The sequence below is a fragment of the Pygocentrus nattereri genome, chromosome 4, assembly GCF_015220715.1.
Source record: "Pygocentrus nattereri isolate fPygNat1 chromosome 4, fPygNat1.pri, whole genome shotgun sequence".
NCBI classification, from domain to species: Eukaryota; Metazoa; Chordata; class Actinopteri; order Characiformes; family Serrasalmidae; genus Pygocentrus; species Pygocentrus nattereri.
In genome coordinates this window covers 11,357,325-11,380,153 of record NC_051214.1, presented here as the reverse complement: position 1 = coordinate 11,380,153, position 22,829 = coordinate 11,357,325, and the positions used below count along the sequence as shown (strand labels likewise).

General features: G+C 39.3%; 1 protein-coding gene across 2 annotated transcripts in view; it reads left to right on the top strand.

Moving 5' to 3' along the window:
* The window catches only part of myo6a (myosin VIa), a 177,766-nt gene that overhangs the window by 107,705 nt on the left and 47,232 nt on the right, over positions 1-22,829 (top strand). Inside the window, exons 18-25 of one of the 2 annotated variants that reach the window (XM_017697703.2) lie at positions 225-395; positions 4,672-4,710; positions 6,058-6,151; positions 9,014-9,144; positions 11,068-11,145; positions 13,095-13,224; positions 14,155-14,245; positions 17,088-17,238. In XM_017697703.2, coding sequence (XP_017553192.2) covers positions 225-395; positions 4,672-4,710; positions 6,058-6,151; positions 9,014-9,144; positions 11,068-11,145; positions 13,095-13,224; positions 14,155-14,245; positions 17,088-17,238 — 885 coding nt within the window. Of the gene's footprint in view, positions 1-224; positions 396-4,216; positions 4,620-4,671; positions 4,711-6,057; positions 6,152-9,013; positions 9,145-11,067; positions 11,146-13,094; positions 13,225-14,154; positions 14,246-17,087; positions 17,239-22,829 lie in introns of those variants that run through there. The other variant, XM_037538156.1, reaches the window with a different exon arrangement.

Here is a 22,829-nt window from a genome sequence, read left to right as displayed (position 1 = left end):
TTTCCTTTTCTTTCTCTTTTACTTCTTTCTGTTTTTTTTCTTTCTTCTTACTTGTTTCTTTCTTTTTTTCCTTTTCTTTCTCACTCACACTCTCTCCCTCTCTCTCTTTCTTTCTCCCTCTCTGTGTCTCTCTTTCTGTCTCTGTCTGTCTCTCTCTCTCTCTCTCTCTCTCTCTCTCTCTCTCTCTCTCTCTCTCTCTCTCTCTCTCTCTCTCTCTCTCTCAGAGTGAGTTTGTGGAGAAGAATAATGACGCTCTGCACATGTCTCTGGAGAGTCTCGTGAGCGAGTCTAAAGATCGGTTCATTCGAGGACTCTTCGAGAACTCCATCAACTCCAAAGATGTCAAGCAGAAAGCTGGTAAACTCGGCTTCATCAGTGTGGGCAACAAGTTCAAGGTGAGCCAAAAAAGTTCACATCTGCACGTCTGAACAGTCTGTTTAAACATTAGAACCCACAACCAGGTGAGAGCTCTTCTTTCATCTGTGCAACACCAAAACTGCTTTTGTTCCAAAACACAACACATTTCGGATTTGAAATGCACTGGAAGAGAGCCAGCTCATTTTCATTTTTAATTCAGGCTGCCTTGGAAAACAGCAGAATGAACACCTTTACTGATTCAGTAGATGTGCAGAGTCAAACACTTGCACATCTAAATGAGTGCATGCTTATCTCATAATTGTCTCATCTTAAGGCAGTTTGATCTAAAGGCTTACACATAAATGCTTAAAATGTGTAAAATTTTTCAGGGTGTCTGCCACTGCAGGTTAAACTGGTAGTTTTTTGCGTCCGAGGAGTCTTGAGCAATGGAGGCTGCCCCTTCAGATGAGCCAGCACTAACACTAGAGCTAACCAGGGCAGCGGACTTAGTGATGTAGTGATGACTTCTACACTGAATCTTTTCTTCTCGGCAGATGATGAGAACGTTAGTTTGGCAAAAACTAGAAAAGATAAAAACGATAATTGTCTTCCTTCTTAGTCATGTCCTTAACAACGCCCTCGACAACACACCCACATTAAGGCACTGGGGTTTCTAATAGCAGCAGGTAATATATTTACCTACAACTACTGTTCAACAGTTTGGAATCACTGTTTTAACAGTATTAGTGCAGTTGAAGTGTATAATTAGTTTTAAATGAGCTGTAAATAAAACTCGAGAAATTTAGATGAGGCCAGAATGATGAACAGAGATGTGGAAGATGCTAAAAGGACTGAGAGAGCTGTATAGCATCAAGGATAAAGTTAGAATAAAAAAGAATGATGCAAACTTTCTATAAATTTTTCATTGCGTTTTTATTCATCTCCAGAGTTGATCATATTTCAAAATCTCAAGGCTGAAAACTTGAATGCCAAGAATAATGATTGCATTTAGACTTATATTATTTCTCTTTTTATTCACATTGTGCTCACAGAATTATTCTATTCTGTTATCTAAAAATGCCTTTTAGTGAGCGGCTTATAATATTTAAATGAAACTTAAGAAAAATTGTTAATGTGGCAAGTGATCTCAAACTTTTGAGCACTACTGCACTCCTAAAATATTCCATTTAGCTTGATGTGTGCAGGCATCTCTAATAACTACTAATGATGTAGTCACTGTTACCGATGGATTGCAGCAGTTCATGTAATGGAATTACACAAGTATATCTTAATAGTTATAGTAGCCTGTTCTTCCTCATGTAATTACACAAGGGTTATAACATATATGTACTTCCATTTGTAATCCGACTGAAACAGCAGTTTTTTTTTTTTCCCTCAGATTTTCTTTTTTTTTTTCCCAGCAGTAAAAGGAAGTATGTAATAACTTACATTAAGACATTACGCTGCATCTGCCAGCTTTCCTAACATTTAGATGGCATTTATGTTGCTAGTGCTGTGACATTTTAACAGGTTTCTACATTAAACCATTCTGTAATGTGACAGAACAGCAGACCTTCCTTTATCCTAACATCTAACCTTTATGACATTAATTAATGTGTTGTATTGCCTCCAAAGCAGCGTCTCTCTTTCCACTCCATTATTGCACAGTAACTACAAATCAACTACACACCAACTGTCCACTCATTTTAAAGTGTAACTCTAACACTACGCCACAGGACCAAACTAAAGGCCAAACTAAAGTTGATACACGTGTAATTACATAGGCTGTACTGCTGTAATCCATCTGTAACAGTGACTAAATCACCAGTAGTTAGTGTTGTTGCATATGTGGTTCATGTGTAACTACAGTTATTAGAGAGACTTAATCTCTAGGACAATTGCAGGACCATTTTATTATTATTATTTATTTATTTATTTATTTTTTAATGTGGTACAGCAGGTTGAGCTAATTCAGTGGAATAGTCCATATAATACGGTTGCATTAGTTGTTCTCGGTCAATGGCAGTGCTGGTTAAGTGGATATGTATGCGCTAATGCACAGCTAGTACAGAGTCTACTCGAGCACACACGTCTATGGATGAGATGTAAAACTCGAGAGGGAGTAAGTGGAGTGTGTAGCATGGATGTACACTGGCTTGGGCCGGGCTGTATCGAATATTCCTTCACAGCAGATGCGTTTTCTGTGTCTCTCTCTGTCCTGTGGCTCTGAGGAGGACTGTATGTGTATGTATGTGTCTCCTTCCTGCTCTTTTCCTTTATCTTTTCTCCTGTTCCCTTTCTCCCACTCGCTGTGTCTCTCCATCCCTCCCTTGTGATTTGTGCTGGATGAAAAGGGAGGATAGAGAGATGAACTAAAGGGTGAGGGAACCTTTTAGTGTTTTTTTTTTTTTTTTTTTCTTTTTTCTTTTTTCTTTCTTACCTGGAGTGTCTTTGTGCTGCACATTCACATTATACTTACTGGACACTTTATTAGAGACACTGACTTTATACTTGCATTCACTGGCCATTATTAAAACCACTGACCCTGTACTTTCCATCACTGGCCACTTTATTAGAAACATTAGTCTTAGACTTCCCCTCACTGGCCACTTTATTAGAAACATTAGTCTTAGACTTCCCCTCACTGGCCACGTTATTAAAACCACTTGTACTTCCTATCACTGGCCATTTTATTAGAAACACCAACCTTATATTTCCACTTACTGACCACTTTATTAAAAATGCTTGTACATTCACCTCCACTGCCTGGCCACTGTATTGGAAAGACCAATCCCTCACTGGCCAATTTATTTAAAAAAAACTTCCTGTCAATGGACACTTTATTAACACTGACCCTGTAGGTTCCCTCACTGGTCACTTTATTATGAACACCAGCCTTGTACTTCCAATCACTGGCCACTAGAAATACAGACCCTGTACTTTTCCCTTACTGGAAACTTTATTAAAAGCACTTATGCTTCCTCTCCCTGGCCACTTTATTAGACATACTGCCCCTGTACTTTCCCTCACTGGTCAGTTAATTAGAAACACCAAGCTTGCCTACTCACTTTTTTTTTTCTTTCTAAACACTGGCCTTATACTCCCCTTCACTGGACACTTCATTGGAAACACTGGCCTTGTACTTTCACTTACTGGCCATTTATTAGAAAGATCTTTCTTGTACATGTGCGACTGTAGCCCATCTGTTGTCATTTGCAGCTTGTCAGCCACCCTCTGACTCATTCATCATTGGTCATTTTCTGACCACATGGCTTTTGTTGACCAGATGTAATTTATGAGGTGGGCCATTGCATTGGCAGAAGTTGGTGCCACTGTTTTAGAGTGGTCTGACTCTCATAAATATTGAGCTGAATGTGGCCTTGTGGTCAGATGATTCCCACTGATGAAGGCAGGAGGATGGCAAACATATTGCGCATCAACATAGGTGTTTCTGATAAAATGGCCAGAGAGTGTAATTTGAGTTTGGTGTGGGATAATCTTTTCAATAAAGTTCCTTTTTAATATTTGAAAGTATTTTTTCCCTAAACAAACGTCCTGTTCTGTTTCAGTAATATCTCTCTGTAGCGCTGCCTTTATTAAAAAAGAAATACAGAAGAAAAAACAGAAATAAGGCCCCTGCTCTACGACAGATCAGTGTATTTGTGCTCCGCAGGCTGATAAGTAGTGCTCCTTTAATAATGACATCATATATTACCCAAATCAGCGTGGATCTGGGCTTTCTGCTGCCCACAGTGACCTGTCCCAGACTATCTCATAATCTGATGCTGTAGAGGAGTGAGAGAAGGAGAAAGAGGGGACGGAGAGAAAGAGATGCTATCCTCTGTCTTTCCATGTGCAGTGAGATGCATATGAATGTAATATCCTTGGATGCGGTATCCGTGGAGATGGTGGCCTAAAAGCAGTTATCCGTCAGGTATCCTACAATGCCTCGCTCACGCACGTTTGTGCATCGTGTATCTGTCTGCATGGCGTTCCTCAGCAGCTGTGTGGAGGAAACACTCAGCTCCTGCTCTGCCTTCCTTTCTGTTTGCCTGTCTTTCTTCTCCTTTCACGGTCCAGTCTGTCCGTTTCCTGTCTGTCTCACTGTGTGGATGTGTTTGGCTGTCTGTGTTTGTACTGAAACTGCTGCGCAATCGATTTAACATCCTTGTGCTGGAGGATTGTGTTGTGGGCGGCTTTAGGCTTTGAGAGTTGAAAAGGTAACACGCATGTCTTCATGTTTATGTCGATCTCGTCAAGCTGTGTCACTAAAAAGTGCTTTTTCTCTCTATCTTTGACCTTTTGACCTGACAGACCCAGCTGAACATTCTTCTGGAGAAGCTGCGCAGCACGGTAATGTCAAAGTCACTCAAAAGTCTTAAATTCCTCAAATATATGGAAGTCCGGCGAGGTCATGAGCTGTTACTATAATTTTCTGGATTGTTTTCCTGAGATAAGTTAATTATCTTAAGATCTCAAGATAAGTAAATGCATCGAGCAAGGAGCCTCAACAACAGATTGTGCTAATACATTTATGCCCATTTGTACGGATGTCCGGAGAGGTCATGAGCTGTTGCTATAATTTTCTGGATTGTTTTCTTGAGATCACAAGATAATAAACTTGTTATCTCAAGATAATAACTTTATCTTGGGATCACAAGATAATAACCTGTTATCTTAAGAAAACTATTTTGAGATCACAAGTATCTCAAGATAGCTTCGTTATCATGAGATCCCTAGACTTTTAACTTGTTATCTCAAGATAATAACTTTATCTTGGGATCACAAGATAATAACCTTGTTATCTTAAGAAAACTATTTTGAGATCACAAGTATCTCCAGATAGCTTCGTTATCGTGAGATCCCTAGACTTTTAACTTGTTATCTCAAGGCAACAATCTGGAAAATCATAACTTCCTCATGGCCGGTCTAGACTTCCATACAAATGGGCCTTACTGTATCTGTTATTGAGGCTCTTTGCTCAAAGCATTTATTTATCTTGAGATCATGAGACAATTAACTTGTTATCTCAAGAAAACAGCTTTGTCTTGAGATCACAAGATGGTTAACCCATTGTCTCAAGATAAGTATACTCGCCTGTGTCTGTTCAGGCTCTTTCTTCAAAGCATTTATTGATCTTGATCACAAGATAATTAACATCTTGATAATAACCTTATCTGCACATCACCAGATAGACTGACCTCGTTGTCTCAGAAAAACAACTTTGTAATCTTGAACTCACAAGATGGTTAACTTATCTCAAGCAAACATCTTTGTTATTTTAAGATCACAAGATGATTAGCTTGTTATTTCAAGCAAACAACTTTATCTTGAGATCACACGATGGTTAACTTATCTCAAGAAAACAAATTTATCTTGAGATCACAAGATAGTTAACTCATTATCTCAAGATAACATTCCAGAAGATTATAACTACCTCATGGCTTCTCCAGACTTCTGTACAATTGGACCTAAATGTATTGGCATGATCTGTTATTGAGGCTCTGTGTTTGAAGCGTTTATTTAGAGGGCTGGAAAGTAGATCAGCGTCTTTAAATGTATTAACATGATCTGTTGTTAATGTACAGCATCTGTTATCCTCCTGGTGTGATTAATATGGCTCTGTCAAGCTTAGGCTAACTGAGTTAATCACTGTAATTGTAACGAATTGGCTTTAATTCAGCTCTGTTTTGCCTCCAGGGCTCCAGCTTCATTCGCTGCGTGAAGCCCAATCTGAAGATGGTCAGCCACCAGTTTGAAGGTGCTCAGATTCTCTCCCAGCTCCAGTGCTCAGGTCAGCCCTTCTTTGCACTCACTCTATTAGCGATCTGCCAATAACGCTGTTTCCTGCACGCCAAGCCAAACTCGTTAGCTGACTTTATTTATTAATTAAGTCTTTATCGTCCTGCACCGCTTAGTCTTTGACTCTTGAAGGCGATGCCCTTTAGATGACACTTGTTTAGGATAATGGGCGCGCCTCATCGCCAACAGAATAGCTTCATTATCTGCAAATTAAACTCTCATTCAGGGAGTTTGGAGAATCGATTTTTCTTCATCGGAGTTGCCGTCGGCGCGACGTTCGCACAGGAGTTGATTGTGATCTCTGGTTTAATCACACAAGGTCTGTTTTATTGAAATGCATAGATACAGTGCTGATATTGACGCCATTAAATTCCATTTAACTCCCTGGACCCCTGGGAGATATTATTTGCTGCTCTGAGCAGTAGAGTTCTGGGAGGATTCCGTAAAGCAGGATTTCTCAGTGAGCTGGATAACCTGAGCCGAAAGTTTGGATTGCCCAATAGGAATGTGGGTGGATGTAGTCATTCTGGGGCTTTAGGTAAAAGGCAGTAATGAGACATCTGGATGCACATTTCTGCAAACTAGTTGAGGCTTTAGGCTCCTGGGTATCTTGGAAAGGGAACTCATCTTAAATCTAGTCATTCGGCACAACCTAACAAATTTTGTTTTTTGTGTTATAATTAAAAAATATTTAAGTTGGAAAAATCATTTTATACAAGAAACAAATACAAATTGTATCTCTGATACAAACACTTGAACTTTTTTTCTAGCAACTACCAATTCTAGCAGAACGATTGCTGTAAAGGTCTGATGAATTAGTGCAAACATAGCTAATTCAATTTAGTTATATGTTGTAAGAAATGGGTTTTCCAGCCATACTGAATTACATATTATCAATAGTGGACGAAGTACACACATGTACTTGAGTTAAAGTAGAGATACCCAAGGTAAAATATTACTCCAGTAAAAGTAGAAGTCCTTACTCTAGACCTCAACTTGAGGAAAAGTACAAAGGTATTCAAATATACTTAAGTATCAAAAGTAAAAGTACTAAAAGAGTATTTCTGGCTCTGATGTCCTGTTATCATTTTTATAACCAGACTGGCTTCATGAACTCATTTCAGGTGTAAATCCTCCAGCGTCTCTCTTGGTAAACCAGTCTTTTAATAGAACGTCATTAATTAGTGACGCTGACGTCTATTAAAATGATCATAAGCACAAAACACTGAAGGTAAACAGTTTCTATCAGGGAGAACCGAGTGGCTCTGAAATCACTTTTACACACAAGCAAAGTTTCAGTTTAAGATTTATTTACAACTTAGTCACAAGTTTAACTGGCTTTAAACTTTGAACAAATGAGTTTCCTTTACTGTGTTGATCTGTAGGTTCATAAACATAAACTAACCGAAACTAATTTACTATAAAATTAAAGTGTTTGTATGAATTCAGAAGAAAAGAAACAGGCCAGTCACGACTGCATATGTGGACATATTTCTATATTGTGGTCTATTTACACAAAGTTAGGTTAGTTCATCATTTATATTGAATAGACTCCCAAAATTTTACACTGCTGCACTGATGTTGAGCTGTGTGCTGCGCTGGGTCGGTATGACCAACAGATCAAAACAAGCTCAGAACAAAGTGACCGCTGTGCCCTGATTGGTGCTCTTGCTTCAGGCTTCTTTTGTTTTATACACACAGAAACCAAAAGGAAACAGCAGATTTTGCAAAATGTAGTGGAGTACTTTGAAATGTGGTCTACTGAAAGTATAAAGAAAATAAAATTAATAAAATAAAAATGAAAATACTTCAGTAAAGTACAGATGCACAAAAAAGTACTTAAGTACAGTAACCAGTTACATTTCCTTAATTACTGTCCACCACTGTACATTATCTATCTATAAGACAGACGGATAGCTCAGTGGACGCACATATTGTTATATATGAAAGCTGACATGAAACAGTGACTTTTTTTTTTTTGTCCAATGAAGGACAGCAAATAAAAAAACATCCCACATCAGTAAAATATGACACATTGTTTCTGAATAACTGCAGCTTTACTAGCTGATAATATTAACTTTGTTGATATACATGTTCAAAACCAAAATACTAACATCTGAAAGATACTAATAAAGTAGAATAAATTCCGTTTGTTCAGATGTTTCTCCTTCTCATCTTAAAATCTATGTAAACAAATGGAACAAAAGGCAAAGTGTATTGTATTTGTCTTTGTTTACTAAAGGTAGTTTAGTTGCGACAACCTTTAACAGCTGAACCCACAGTATGGAGGCAGTCCTAAAGCCTAGCGTTTGTGTTGTCGGCAACATGATGATGATTACAGTAATACGAAGCTGGATTCTGTGATTGACACACATGTAAAACGCTGATGAACCGCTGAGAATTTTAGTGGACCACTGTAGTAACAGACGCTCACACTGCTTGACCTTCGTAAACAACGGAAAAGGTCTGTTAAATTGTGTCCCGCGTTACGTCGATCACACTTTTGACCTTTTCCATCGGTAACAGCAGCTAACAGCTGTCTGACTAACTCACTTGATTACTCTGATTACCTGTTAGCGTTTCATCGGTGCACATATGGTCAGTTGATAAATAACATACATGACAGTGGATTTCCGACTTCGATCTAATAAGTTAAGACTTCTTAGCTTGAGTTACGATTCCTAACTTAAGAAGAGATTGGCTTCTGTAATACGAATTCGTGAGACGTCTTATCTTGACTGGTCAGATCTTAAGACCAAAAAGATGAGTCATTTCTTCAAAACAGCACTGAACCCCTGAGAGGCGCTGTTTTCAGCTCTTTGGTTTTAATGTAAGTTTGTGTGCTGTTCCTCAGGGATGGTGTCTGTACTGGACTTGATGCAGGGCGGTTTCCCTTCCCGAGCGCCTTTCCACGAGCTCTACAACATGTACAAGCAGTACATGCCCCCTAAGCTGACACGCCTGGACCCTCGGCTCTTCTGCAAGGTCACTGTCCCCTGCTCTGGGCTTTAACAGAAATAGTTTGGAAAGTCAAGCTTACGTGCTTAGATTACGTGTAGCTGATCAGCCAAGACATGACCAAACTATACTGCATAGCAAAATACATTAGCAGCAACGTTCCTGAGCGCTAGTTCATTAGTTGGTTTTTATGGATCACAGAATGTAATAAACGGATGGAAGTAGATTTGAGATTGTTTAGCTGCTCAAATCAAATCAAAGCAGTTTAAGGCAAATATGAGACGACTTAGTAATGCTAGCTAGCAAATGCTAATGTAAGCTTACATTACGCATTGGGTACATTAGCGTCGTAGCGCTAGCAACTAACAGTATTTTTAAACAGTACCAATGATAAACGGCATTTACAGAAATACTACACAGTGTTTTATTCCACACTCGAACATCCCAATAGACATGAATTGTCTTTCTATCTTTCTTTCTTTCTTGCCTTCTTTTTATTCCTTCTTTCTATTCTTTCTTCCTCTCTTTTCTTTTCTTTCCTCTCTTTTCTGTTTTTTTTCCATTCATACATACTTTCTTTCATTCTATCTTTTTTCTTTTTCTTTCTTTCTTGCTCCATTTATTCTTTCTTTTTTTCTTTTTCTTTTTCTTGCTTCTTTATTTTCTTACTTGCTTCTTTACTTTTACATTTACATTTACGGCATTTAGCTGACGCTCTTATCCAGAGCGACTTACAATTTGATCATTTTTTACATAGGCAGGCCAAGGCGGTGTTAGGAGTCTTGCCCAAGGACTCTTATTGGTATAGTGTCTTTGCCCAGCTGGGGATTGAACCCCAGTCTACAGGGTAAAAGGCAGAGGTGTTAACCACTACACTAACCAACCACTTTATTTTCTTTATTTCCCTTCTTTCTTTCTTTTTTTCTTTTTCTTTTTCTTACTTGCTTCTTTATTTTCCTTATTTCCCTTCTTTCTTTTTCTTTCTTTTTCTTTCTTTCTTTTCCCTTTTTCTTTCTTTCATTCTTTGTTCTTCTTTTCTTTCTTTCTTGCTCCATTTTTTTTTTCTTTCTTTGTTTCTTCCTTTTTTTATTCATGTTTTTCTCTATCTGTCATCCTTCCTTTCCTTTTTGGACACCATGTCTTGGCTGATCTGCTATGTTTTGGTGTAAGGAAGTAAATATGAATATAATGCTTCAGTTAAAGGGTCGATATTCTACATTTTTGTCTTGTGTTTTGTCCATTTGTTGTTTTATCTACCAAAAAATGACTAATTTTTCCATTTGACCGTTTTCTAACTTCTCATTGTCCTTCAGAATTAAACAGGCCTATTTTTATTGTTTTGCCTGTAACACTAAGAAGTTGAATGAGCTGTGTTCTGATTGGCTGCCCTCTAATGTGCCTCATTCAAAAGCCAGTTAGAGCTGAAACGCTCCTTATAACGGCAGCATCAGTGGGCAGGGCTAACCTGCTGTAACCTTAGTTAGCAGATATATGCAAATTATATGTAAATTGTGTGGTTCTCACAGAAGCAGTGTGTTCAAAACAGGCTGTTTTGGTCTGTTTGGACTGAGGGGACAGAAAAGTGAAGCTTTAACAATGTTTACGCATTCCTTTAAAAAAAGTGATGGAAAGCAGTTTTTTTTCCATTATATGGACCCTTAAAAATTGGCTGTGTTTTGTCAACCTGAATAGACGTGCTATATGAATTCTGTTCACTTCAGTTTTGCACTAGGGAAAACTTCTGTATGCACCCCTGAAGACTCTTCTCAGCCTGTCAGCCTTGGGTGGCCGAGGACGAAACCAGGAGATTTTGTAGTCCAGAGTCGGTCACACAATGAAAATGTCTCCATCAGATTCATGAAATGTCCTGAGGTCTATGTTGGTTTACTGTGTGACTGAAATCTTTCACCGGCTTTGTTTTAACGTACCTTGTTCCCTCTTCTGCTGCAGGCCCTGTTCAAAGCTCTGGGCCTGAATGAGAACGACTACAAGTTCGGCCTCACTCGTGTTTTCTTCAGACCTGGAAAGGTGAGACGCTCCTAATGGTTGTCACCCAGATGTACCCCAGAGATACAGGCATTCAGTTCTCGCTGTCGTTCAGAGGAACACGAGTTAGTGATGCTCTCAGCGCTGATGAGAGAGCAATTAGATGTGGATAGTAAACCACAACTAGCAGATGGCGTTTTCATTTCTGACTGAATGAATAATTTACCTGCGGTGAGGAAGCGGCTGAGCGCGGCGGCGACGGAGTTCTTACGGGAGGAGAGGAGGATGTGGGATTTCTCAAAATGTCATACAGCAGAGACGCTATCAGCTTAGCGTTAATGAGAGGGTGGAAATTAGAAATTTAACTCTTACAGGCCGGTCTACTTCAAACTGACCCAGTCTGTGTCCACTATCTCTGTGTCTGCTCTCTCTGTGCCCCCTCTCTCTCTCTCTGTGCCCCCTCTTTCTCTCTCTGTGCCCCCTCTTTCTCTCTCTGTGCCCCTTCTCTCTCTCTGTGCCCCCTCTCTCTCTCTCTGTGCCCCCTCTCTCTCTCTCTGTGCCCCCTCTTTCTCTCTCTGTGCCCCTTCTCTCTCTCTCTCTGTGCCCCCTCTCTCTCTCTCTGTGCCCCCCCCCCTCTCTCTCTGTGTCCCCTCTCTCTGTGTCCCCTGTCTCCTCTATCACACAGACCTCTGTCCAGTTCTGTGATGTTGATTTAAGATTGAGAACAAACAGTAGTTACACTTTCAGATAGACAGTAACTCAGTCTTTCAATTTGATCATCTTTCTTTCTTTTTCTTCTCTTTTCTCTTTTCTCTTCTTCTTCCATCCATTCATTCAGTCATTCTTTTATTTTTTCTTTTCTTCCTTACTTTCTTGTTCCTCCTTTTTCTTTTTTTCTTCTTACTTTTCTTCCATTCATTCATTCATTCATTCATTCATTCATTCATTCATTCATCTGTTTTTTTTTTCTTTTCCCTTCCTTTTCCCTTCCTTCTTTCTTTTTTCTTTCTTACTTTTTTCCTTTACCTCTTTCATTCGTTTAACATTTTTTCTTCCTTATTTCCTTCATTCTTATGCCCTTCTTTTTTCTTTTCTTTTTCTTCTTTTTTCTTTCTTCAGTTAATTCATTTATATATTCATTTTCTTTCTTTCTTTCTTTCTTTCTTTTTCTTTCTTTCTTTCTTTCTTTCTTTTTTCTTTCTTTACCTCATTCGTTCATTCCCTCTTACTCTCTTTCCTGCTTTATTTCATTATTTCTTTCTTCTACTTTTCTTTTTTTTTCTCTGTCTTCCTTAAATTCATTCTTTTTCTTCTTTACACACTTTCCTCTGTTCATTCATCTCATTCCTTTTTTCTTTCTTTCATCCTTTTTTTTTCTTCTTTCGTCTTTTCTTTTTTATTTGTTTCTTTCCTTCCACGTTTACCTTGTTGCTCCCTTTCTTTGTTTTCTCTCCTTCCTTCCTGCTTTTTTCTTTCACTGATTCTTTTTCCTAGCTTCCTTCCTTCTTCCCTTCCTTCTTCCCTTCTTTCCTTCCTTCGTCCCTTCTTTCCTAGCTTCCTTCCTCCCTTCCTTCAGCCTGGGTTCCTCTCAAAGTTTCTTCCTCTTGCTCCAAGGGATTTTTTCCTTGTCACTGTCACCTCTGGTTTGCTCATGGGGAGCTTGGACTGGGATTTAGTTCCTTACATCTATAAAGTGACTTTTCTTTTCTCTTCTTTTTTTTCCATTTTATTTTTTTGATAATGCTTCCATGAATGGCTTTTGTGTAAAGCTACTTTCAGACAACACTAGTTGTAAAAGGCGCTTTACAAATTAAAAAAATAAAATTGTTGTTGTGTGTGTTTGTTTGTTTCCATTTTCCTTTGATTCTTAAAGTGAGCGCTCTCTCTCTCTCTCTCTCTCTCTCTCTCTCTCTCTCTCTCTCTCTCTCTCTCTCTCTCTCTCTCTCTCTCTCTCTCTCTCTCTCTCTCTTTCTCTCTCTCCCCTCTGCCAGTTTGCCGAGTTTGACCAGATAATGAAGTCTGATCCGGATCACCTGGCCGAGCTGGTGAAGCGGGTCAATAAGTGGCTGATACACAGCCGCTGGAAGAAGGTCCAGTGGTGCGCGCTGTCGGTCATCAAATGTGTGTAACACACCTTTTCATCACTGTCTCGGTGTGTTATAGGGCAGTGGCTCCCGACTGGTTCTGGAGGACCACTGCAGTGCACTGCTCAGACAACAACTCACGAAGGGCTCGTTAGTGACCTGATTAGTTAATTAGCTGATTAGAGCAGCGAAAACATACAGCCACTTGTTAGATTACATAGACTATTCTGAGCAGGCCTGTCTGAAGCAAATGCTGGTGTATGGTGTATATAGTCTATTCCACATCGTTTTTTAACATGCCCATGTTTATGGTCACAGATGGTCTGAAGCCATTTTATAGTCATTGGATGCTTTGTTTTGCAGTGCCTTACTGCTGCAGTCTGTCCCTGTAACCACGAACCATTAGCATGCATAGGGACATATTAGTTATAATTATTTCCTAATGAGCTGGAAAACTTTGATTAAAGTTTATACCCCTAAGTCATTTTCAGCTGTGTGTGCAGGACATTCTGATCTTCTTCTGTCAGCATTTAAAATGTGTCCTCTATCGATTCTGATGTTTCTCAAAGTTTGAGTGCAGCCATTTGAGCTGCTTCAGTCTCCGTTCGCAGGATACTTTTTCTGTCCCATTTAAAAAAAACAACTCAGGAGCTTTGTCTTCCTGCAGCCATCCTCAGATTCCCAGCACACGCACGCACACACACACACACACACACACACACACACACACAAATACAAAAGCTAGTTTGTAAATGTTACACAGCCAATATCCGCACACACATCCTAATGATAAAGAATATGTGCCGCCGTCAGCAGCTCTTCCTTACTGTCTCTGACTGAAACTCTACTCGAGTGTTTAAGGCTGTACGCTTTGACCTTGAAGCTCCAGAAGGACTCGTTGACTTCTCTAACTCTTCCTCTTCTCTCGTTCTTTTTCTTTCTCTCTACCTCCCTTTGTCCATTCCAGTGAAGAATAAGATGCTGTATCGGGCTAACGCCTGCATCAGCATGCAGAAGACTGTACGTATGTGGCTGTGCAAGCGTAAGCATAAACCGCGGTGAGTGTTCTGAAGTTATAAAACCAATAACACAAGGTTTAAGACCCAGTAATATTATTATTAGTGGTAGTAATAGAAGCAGTAGTAGTATCACTTCATAAATATAACTTGCATCCTATCAGTTTGTTTCATTTAATTCATTTCAATCAATCAAATCAACCTGTCAGATCGTTTGTTGTCACATCTTATTTACACCAGTGCAAAGATGAGTGAAATCGTTAGTGCAAAGCCCCCTTGTGGTACTTAAATATCGCTGCTGTTGGGAAAAAAACCTCAAATCTCCAAAATGGTAACTTTACAGGAGAAGGAAAAAAAACCTTCTTTTCTTTTAATGTAAGTCAGTGGAACCAGACTTTTTTCCAAATTATTTTTGGTCATTTCTTTTGGTCCATTATTCATGAAATTTACACACTAAGCAAAGGCCAACAGGTATTTTCAAATTATGTAAAAAACAAAAAGTGGAGATACGAGGTTTTCTTCTGATAGCAGTGATACACAAAAAAGTATAAGCAAAGAAAAACGTAATTACAAAGTAATTGGGCATCAACATGTGCACAAGTGTGTTCTGTGTATGTGTTAAATAATGTGAATAATATTTTGAATATTTAATAAAAAATTTGACCAGGGGCGCCCAGACTTTTGTGTAGGACTGTAATTATGTAAGAACATTTAGGGAGTGTTCACACTTGGCAGGTTTGGTGCGATTGCTCTGTTAGTGCAGTTCATTAGTACAAGTAAGAAAGCTGCCATGCAAACTGGAACACACCAAATAAGTGAACCAGGACCCCCTGAGGTGGCTGTTCTTGGCCTACTTTCAAACGAACTCTGGTGCAGTAAGACAGACCAAACAGTACTGATTTACGTCTGGCATAAAGCTAACTCTGCGTTCCACCATAAGAACATCTTACCAACAGTAAAACATGGTGGTGGTAGTGTGATAGTCTGGGGCTGCTTTGCTTCTGGACAACTTGTCATAACAGATGGAACCATGAACTCTATATCAGAAAATCTGAAAAAGAGGCCTGTTTTTAAGCTGTCATTGAATACTTGATATACATGTCTTGATTGCACACACCGGTTATGTTTTAATGTGCTGTTTTATAAGCCTCTCAAAGCAATTTCTTACAATAATTTCACCTCACATCACATCGTGGGACAATAACACTACCCCCGAGATCTCATATGACTTATTGATATCAGTTATTGAAATCATTAAATCTGCCCAATCACTTGTGACTTTCTGCTCTTGTCACTTTTGTTTTCCTTCATTTATATTTGGTTCGATGTCAGATAAGCTGGTGTGAACTGTAAGCAAACTAAATTGCTGCAGTTTCCCACCTCTACAATTATGATGATTTTTGCTGGTACCCCTATGGGAATTCTTATAGTATGTTAGCGCTAGGCCTGGGCGATATCTAAATTGTATATTATTTTCTAGTTTAAAAAATCTGGATTAACCAATATATCAACCCCCTCAATACACAAAGGTCCATTGCACCGTTTTTAGTTTACATCCTTTTTTGAACGTTAACTGTTTTAATTAACTGTTGAGCTCTTTCTGGAGCAGATGCATTGTGATTTATGTCCTAATAGACGATGAAGATCTGGGGTATGTACGTCTAGCATTACAGTGCATAGAAGAGAGAACAAACAAGCAGCTTCTTAAGAAATTTGTCATTCCTTGATGATATCCCTAGTTAGTATTGAGCCAACACTGGTGCACGCCAGCGTTACATTGTCGTTCTAGATTAAACAGGTATTTACACGCAGTAAAAGACATTCCACCTTTTATCTGAAGCTTGTGACAGACTTATTTTACTCTGTAGCATTTTTGCAGTTACTCTTTCAGTAAAGAGCACTGCCGTGAAGCTTACAGTGCTATTTTAAAGAGAATTTGAGCTAAAAATATAAAGTATTGAGTAGTACAACAAAAAGTCATAACTCTAAACTTCGAAAAGTAATGAACTGGATATTTTGTTGTACCCAAATCTCTATTACTTCATGAATTGCAATTAATCACCCCATGTTGGGCGTGACTTGTGATTGTGGGGCAGTTGTGGGCTGGAGGTTAGGGAACCAGCCTTGTGACTGGAAGGTCACCGGTTCAATCTTCTGAGCGGACTTGAGCAAGGCACCTAAACCCCCAACTGCTCCCCAGGCATTGCGGAATAAGGTGGCCCACCACTCTGGGCAAGTGTGCTCACTGCCTCCTAGTGTGTGTCTTCACTAGTGTGTATGTGGTATTTCACTGCTCGGATGATTAAATGTGAAGGTTAAATTTCCCCGTTGTGTGACTAATAAGGGTTTCTTAATCTAATGTAATCAGCAAGTTTCTTTAAAGACTTTGCATGGAAAAGCTGTTTGAAATCACCAGTCGTATAGAGCTGAAACGCTAACGCAGCTGTAAGCTACACTGAAATTGCTTTTGGAGAATTGTGAGATATTAGATACATACATTAAGGTTAATGACAATCACCATTACCGCTGTGAGATCCATCATCTTAATGGCTGGCGCTCTGGAAGCGGTGACCTAAATGTAAATTGGAAGTTCCACGCAAGAATGATATTAATGACATTACAGTAACAATGTAAATATTATAACAGCCATGTGAGGAGACTTTGAGCCACTCTGATGAAGCCGCCCCGTTGCTTGGTGAAGTGGTTTGAGAAGTAATTTAACTCCACGTCTATTTTGCAAATGATTAAACTACTGAAGTCTCCTGGGGATTAAAGTCATCACGCTGAGGTCACTGGTGGGCTGGGCTTGAATGGAAGCTCAAATAAGGCTTTGATTAAATCTTCCCTTTGTGTGTGTGTGCGCATGTGTGTGTGTGTCCTTCAGTATTGACGGCCTGGTGAAGGTGCAGAACCTTAAGAAGCGGATGGGAACGTTTAATGAGGTGGTGTCCGGCCTCAAAGAGGGCAAGCAGGAAATGAGCAAACAGATCCAGGATCTGGACGCATCCATCGACGCACTCATGCTCAAGATCAAGGTGTGTGTTGACGGCCAGTCAAATATTTGGGGACACTCGGTTTTTCAAAATGTTTTTAACATTTTCTTTACATATTAAAGAATAAGGGTCAGCTTTATTAAAGAGGGCACAAAACCTGCAACGCATGCTAAAATGTAGTGATATTGCATGCAAAGTGGCTCATTTGAATAGCAGAGGTGCTGAAACACAGATTCACTCAGAGCAACAGACAAAGGGAAATTCTCCCTAGAAGAGCTGAAACATCATGCATAGAAACTTGAAATATTGTATTTGTGTTTTTTGAAACAGTATCTTTTAAACTACCTATAGACTAAAAATGTAGGCCAGTCAAAATTTTTGGGGAATACCTACTTGGGGAAAACTCCACTAAGCCAAGACTTGGCACATCACAAGACAGACAAGCTGGAAGTTAAGTGAATATTTGGCCCAGTTATTCAGTTCTGAAATCTGTCCAGTCAGTTATGAATTTCTACTCTTATCACTTTTGTTTACATTGTTTGGTTTGATATCAGATATGCTGGCGTGAATTGTAAGCAAATTAACATGCATCAGTTTCCCACCTCTACAATTATACTCATATCTGCCGGCATCCCTGTGGGATTTCTGATGGTATGTTAGCACTAGGCCTGGGTGATATCTAAAATTAAATTCCACAATATTAAAAAAAGTATGTAGAACCTTAAAATATTATATTTGTATGTAAAACAGTATCATTTAAACTACCTGTCGGCTAAAAACATCGACCAGTCAAAAGTTTGGGGACTTCATCTCATGATATCCTACAAGATCCCAAGATCTCAGGTGACAGAAGTGTGTGGACACTCTATATAAGGGAGAGCACAAATGTGATGTTAAACACAGAATGGCTCATTTGAATAGCAGAGGTGCTAAAATACAGATCCACTCAGAGCATTTTTTGGACCAGCTGTCAGAAGAAAACAGACAAAGAAATAACCGTTCGAATCCTGCATAAACAAAGGGCTGCCCACTTTTAGGGATCACGTGTAGAACCTTGAAATATTATGTTTTATGTATATTGTATAAATGTATATTTTGTGTGTAATTTTTGAAACAGTATAATTTTTTGATCAGTTTGTTGGGCAGTCGTGGCAGCTGGAGGTTAGGGATCCAGCCTCGTGACCGGAAGGTCACCGGTTCGATCCCCAGAGCTGACAGCACATGACTGAGGTGTCCTTGAGCAAGACACCTAACCCCCCAACTGCTCCCCGGGTGCTGCGGATTGGGCTGCCCACCGCTCCGGGCAAGTGTGCTCACTGCCCCTAGTGTGTGTGTGCTCACTAGAGTGTATGTGGTGTTTCACTTCACGGATGGGTAAAATGCGGAGGTGAAATTTCCCCGTTGTGGGACTAATAAGGGTCACTTAATTTAAACTACCTATAGCCTAAAAAATGTCACTTTTTTAATTAGTCAAGCAGGTCAATAAGGGTTTGTGCTTGCATATAAATGACTGTCCAAAATATTTTTTAAAATTTTCTTAATACATTGAAGACTAAGGGCCAGATTTATTAAGGAATGCATATCAGTGACATTACATGCAAAATGGCTAATTTGAATAGCAGAGGTGCTAATATACGGATTTATTCAAAGCGTGAAGACAACAGACAGAAAAGAGAAATTCTCTCTAGAAGAGCTGAAAGCTCTGATGGAGGACATGAGTCATGCATAAAACCTTAAAATATTATTTTTGTGTGTAATTTTTTTGAAAAAGTATCATTTGAACTACTTGTAGCCTAAAAATATTATACAGGTACAGTCCAATGATCATACTGACTCGCTTACTTAAAAAAAATTACATTTAGAGTTATTAATATTATTAATATAATGTAGATTTACATTTATAGTCATTAATATTATGATGAATGTACCAAAAGAAATGGTCTTGAATTGCTTAGCACAAAAATCTGGTTAAATGAACTTCCATTAAGAGTTCTGAGGATTTGTTGCAGCAGCAACTATATATATGTGTTAGCACCTTTTCAGTCGCATGCTGTCACCATGGCCACCATGTTTAATGTAATTGCACCTTTTCCTGGGTCTTGCCGTTTTTCCGGTCAGTTCACATTAGCAAGTCATTCTGGGTTGTTAATTTGCATAGTTTCCTCCTTTTTTTTGCACCTTAACAGAGCAGCGCCTTAGAATGCATATTCTTGGAGTCAGCCTTGCTCAAGCCTGCAGTGATGACCTTGCAAAAAAAAGAGTGCCACCGTAAATGATCAGTAAGCCTGGCCCAAAGCAGGTTTTTGAGGAAAACAATATTACACATGTAAATAATTTGACAGCAATTCTTTTTGGAATATTGCCTTATTGGAATATGCTTATTATATTAAACACTGATCAAACGGATAAAAATCCAATCTTGGGAGTAAGACAAGCCTGCGCATGTGATGTCAGCACTCAGGTCTTCCAGATGTTTTAACCACCTTTGAAAATATGCTTCTTACAGTTAAATCATTATTTAGAGACAAATTTGCTGTTCATACAAGGCACTTTGATGAACGTAAAGAACGTAAAGCTGAACTGAAAAGTATCTACAAGAAAATTCGGATTTTTAAAGAGCGGAAGTGTCTCCGAAGGAGTATGTACATTGATTTGTATGTGTGTGTGCTTGTCTTTGAGTGCCTGGTGGCCAGGTGGCCAGTTCTTCACATCTTCGTATCATCACACTCGACACTCCTGCATGCGCCTGGCTAATCTGAAAGCAGCCGATTGAAGGTTCCGCTCGTTTTGACGAGCAGACAGGAAAGTTTGGATGTAATTAAACACGACCTTAGCCAGATGCTGAGTGATTAGGAGAGCTTAGAGATAAAATGAGTAGCGAAGATGATGGAAGAGGAAGTTCAGTGAAGTAATTAAACTCAACAAGTTTCTTATCTGTTCAACCAAAAGAGCATTTTATCTGGGTTTGGGTGTATATGTATATATTTCTTATTTCTGCAATTGTTTATACGCAGTTACTTTATATTTGATCAATTTAATAATATAATAATCCTTGTTCTGCAGTCTTCTTTGGCCTTCTTGCATGCACATCATATTTAAGATTTACTCACAGATTTTCAATGATGTTTAAGTCAGGACACTGAGGGCCATTCCGCAAGCTTCAGCTTGTCTTGAAGTAGTTTATGGTGGATTTTGATGCATGTTTGAGGTCATTGTCCTGTTGTAGAAGCCGTCTTCTTTTCAGCTTTAGTTTCTGGACTGACTGTCTCATTTGCTCCAAGAATTTGCAGATATTTGGTGGAATTCTTTTATGTACCCATGCAATATTTTCCTATGCCACTGGCGAACACAAAATTCCCAAGTGTAATAGATCCACCCCATGCTTAACAGTTGGCAAGGTGTTCTTTTCATCAAATGTTGCTTCATTTTTCCAAACATTTAGTGATTGTGGCCAAAGAGTTCTATTATTCCCTTATCAGTCCAAATAGCTTATATAGATGTTTTGCATACCTTGACATTGACTTTTGTGGAGACGTTTGGGGGAATGTTTCCTTCTGATGACTGATCATGTTTATGCAAGCAACACTGCACAGTAGAGCAGTGTATGCCCACTCCTGTATGAGCTAAACCTTAATGCAGACTTTATACGGTCATATGGGGGTTTTGCTTTGCCTTTCTGGCCAGCATACAAGCACAAATATACAAGTTCTATCTGAGAGTTTTCTTGGTCTTCCAGAACTTGACTTATCTTTCACAGTTCCCCTTAACTGCCATTTCTTAATGACATTTTGAACAGTGGAAATTGTGAGCTGGAAATGATCTTTTTTTCATTGGTTCTCAACATAGTTTCGGGCGTAATGACAAATTAGATTCACAAGCGAGCCCAAAAGGAATGCAAAATCAGAGTTTATAAATTTAAACGTTTTTAATAAAGAAGAATACATTCATTTTCTAAACACTGAACAGCATAAAACATTTTAACGCTGCTGTTATATGTTTAAGAGCTTTTAAGCTCTAGATATAGGAGTTTAAAACAGCGCCTTGTGTGCTTTCATGATGTCAGTGAGCGCGAACGGCCAATGAGCTGCTACGCTCACCCACCAATCAGCACTCTGTAGCATTAATGCCAGTGTCCTGCTGACCAAATCCCATTTGCTGTCGAAAAAAAGGAAATATACCGTTACGTTTTCTTTGCTTTTTTTTAGTGAAATAAATCCTTCTACTTTCTCAAAGGAAAGTTCTGGGCCAGTGATTAGAAACTTTGTTTTTGGGCGTTGAGCTCCATTTACTCCTATTTATTGAGGACTCGCTTGTGGGCGCTGTTATGCAGTCCTGTTTTTGCTATAACAGGGGAAATAAGAAGTGGTCAGGCTCCTCGTAAACTTTGCTCCTTATTTGCATAAAGTTAAGCCCGCTTTACATCGCAAACGTTTGCGCTGCCTCCTGACAGCGGAAATCGCCAGCTTTTATTGACGATAAATGCCCTCTGGTTGTCAAGTTGTGAGACGACACTTTGCTGCCTGTGTGAACGCAGGATATTTATTAGTTTTAATTCGAATTAATTATGTATGTAATTATGTCAGTAACTCTGGAATCACAGACTGTTGCTGTAAGAAAGTTGGTAACTTTTGACGCAGTCTTTGACCTTGATTAAGTAAGGCATGAGTGTAGCATATATTACAAACTGTGACATATATCCAGCGTCCTCTCGAATATGTCGCTGCCTCTTCCTGGCTCTCTGAGACGTGTCGAGCGCTGCCATCTCGGCAGCTGCTGATGCATATTAACCAGCTTTCGCATCTGCGTCTCATTGGCTGCAGATTCTGATATTCAAATCGATACCATCGAGTGTTAAGTAACCATGACTGGTGCCCAAATTAGAGGCCGTCACGAATACCTTAAATACTCATGAATATAGATGAGGAGGCTAATGAGGGAGTAGGGCGCTGAGGATCTGAGACAGGATCAGGTCCGGTTGTGGAGAGGTGTGAAGAACTGAGAGGCTTTCCAGCTTCAGATGTTAGCACTGCAGTGGAAGTGGAGAGTTGTACCTGGTCTGCAGGAGCTGGCCTCCAGCAGCATCCCCAGAGACGAGCTTTTATCTTTAATTTAATGCAGCTGCCGTTTCCCGGGAGAGCAGAGAGTTCTGCAGCGGGGCTGCAGAGGAGGCCGAGTCCATGTCTTTGGCCTTTGGAAGACTGTGGTGTTTGTTTTTTTAAGCTTTTTTTTTTTTTAAGTTATAACACTATAATAGATTCCATTTATCTTCATTTGCTAATCTCTCCCTTCCTGCCTCACTTACTTTTACTTTCTTTATTCTTTCTTTTTTGACTTCCTTCTTTCCTTCCTGCCTACCTTTCTTCGTGTCTTCCTTCCTGACTTTGTCTTACCTTTCTTTCTGCTTTCGTCTTACCTTCCTTTCTTCCTTCATCTTACCTTTCTTCCTGCTTTCCTTCTGCCTTCGTCTTACCTTTCTTTCTGCCTTCGTCTTACCTTTCTTTCTGCTTTCGTCTTACCTTTCTTTCTGCCTTCGTCTTACCCTTTCTTTCTGCTTTCGTCTTACCTTTCTTTCTGCCTTCGTCTTACCTTTCTTTCTGCCTTCGTCTTACCTTTCTTTCTGCTTTCGTCTTACC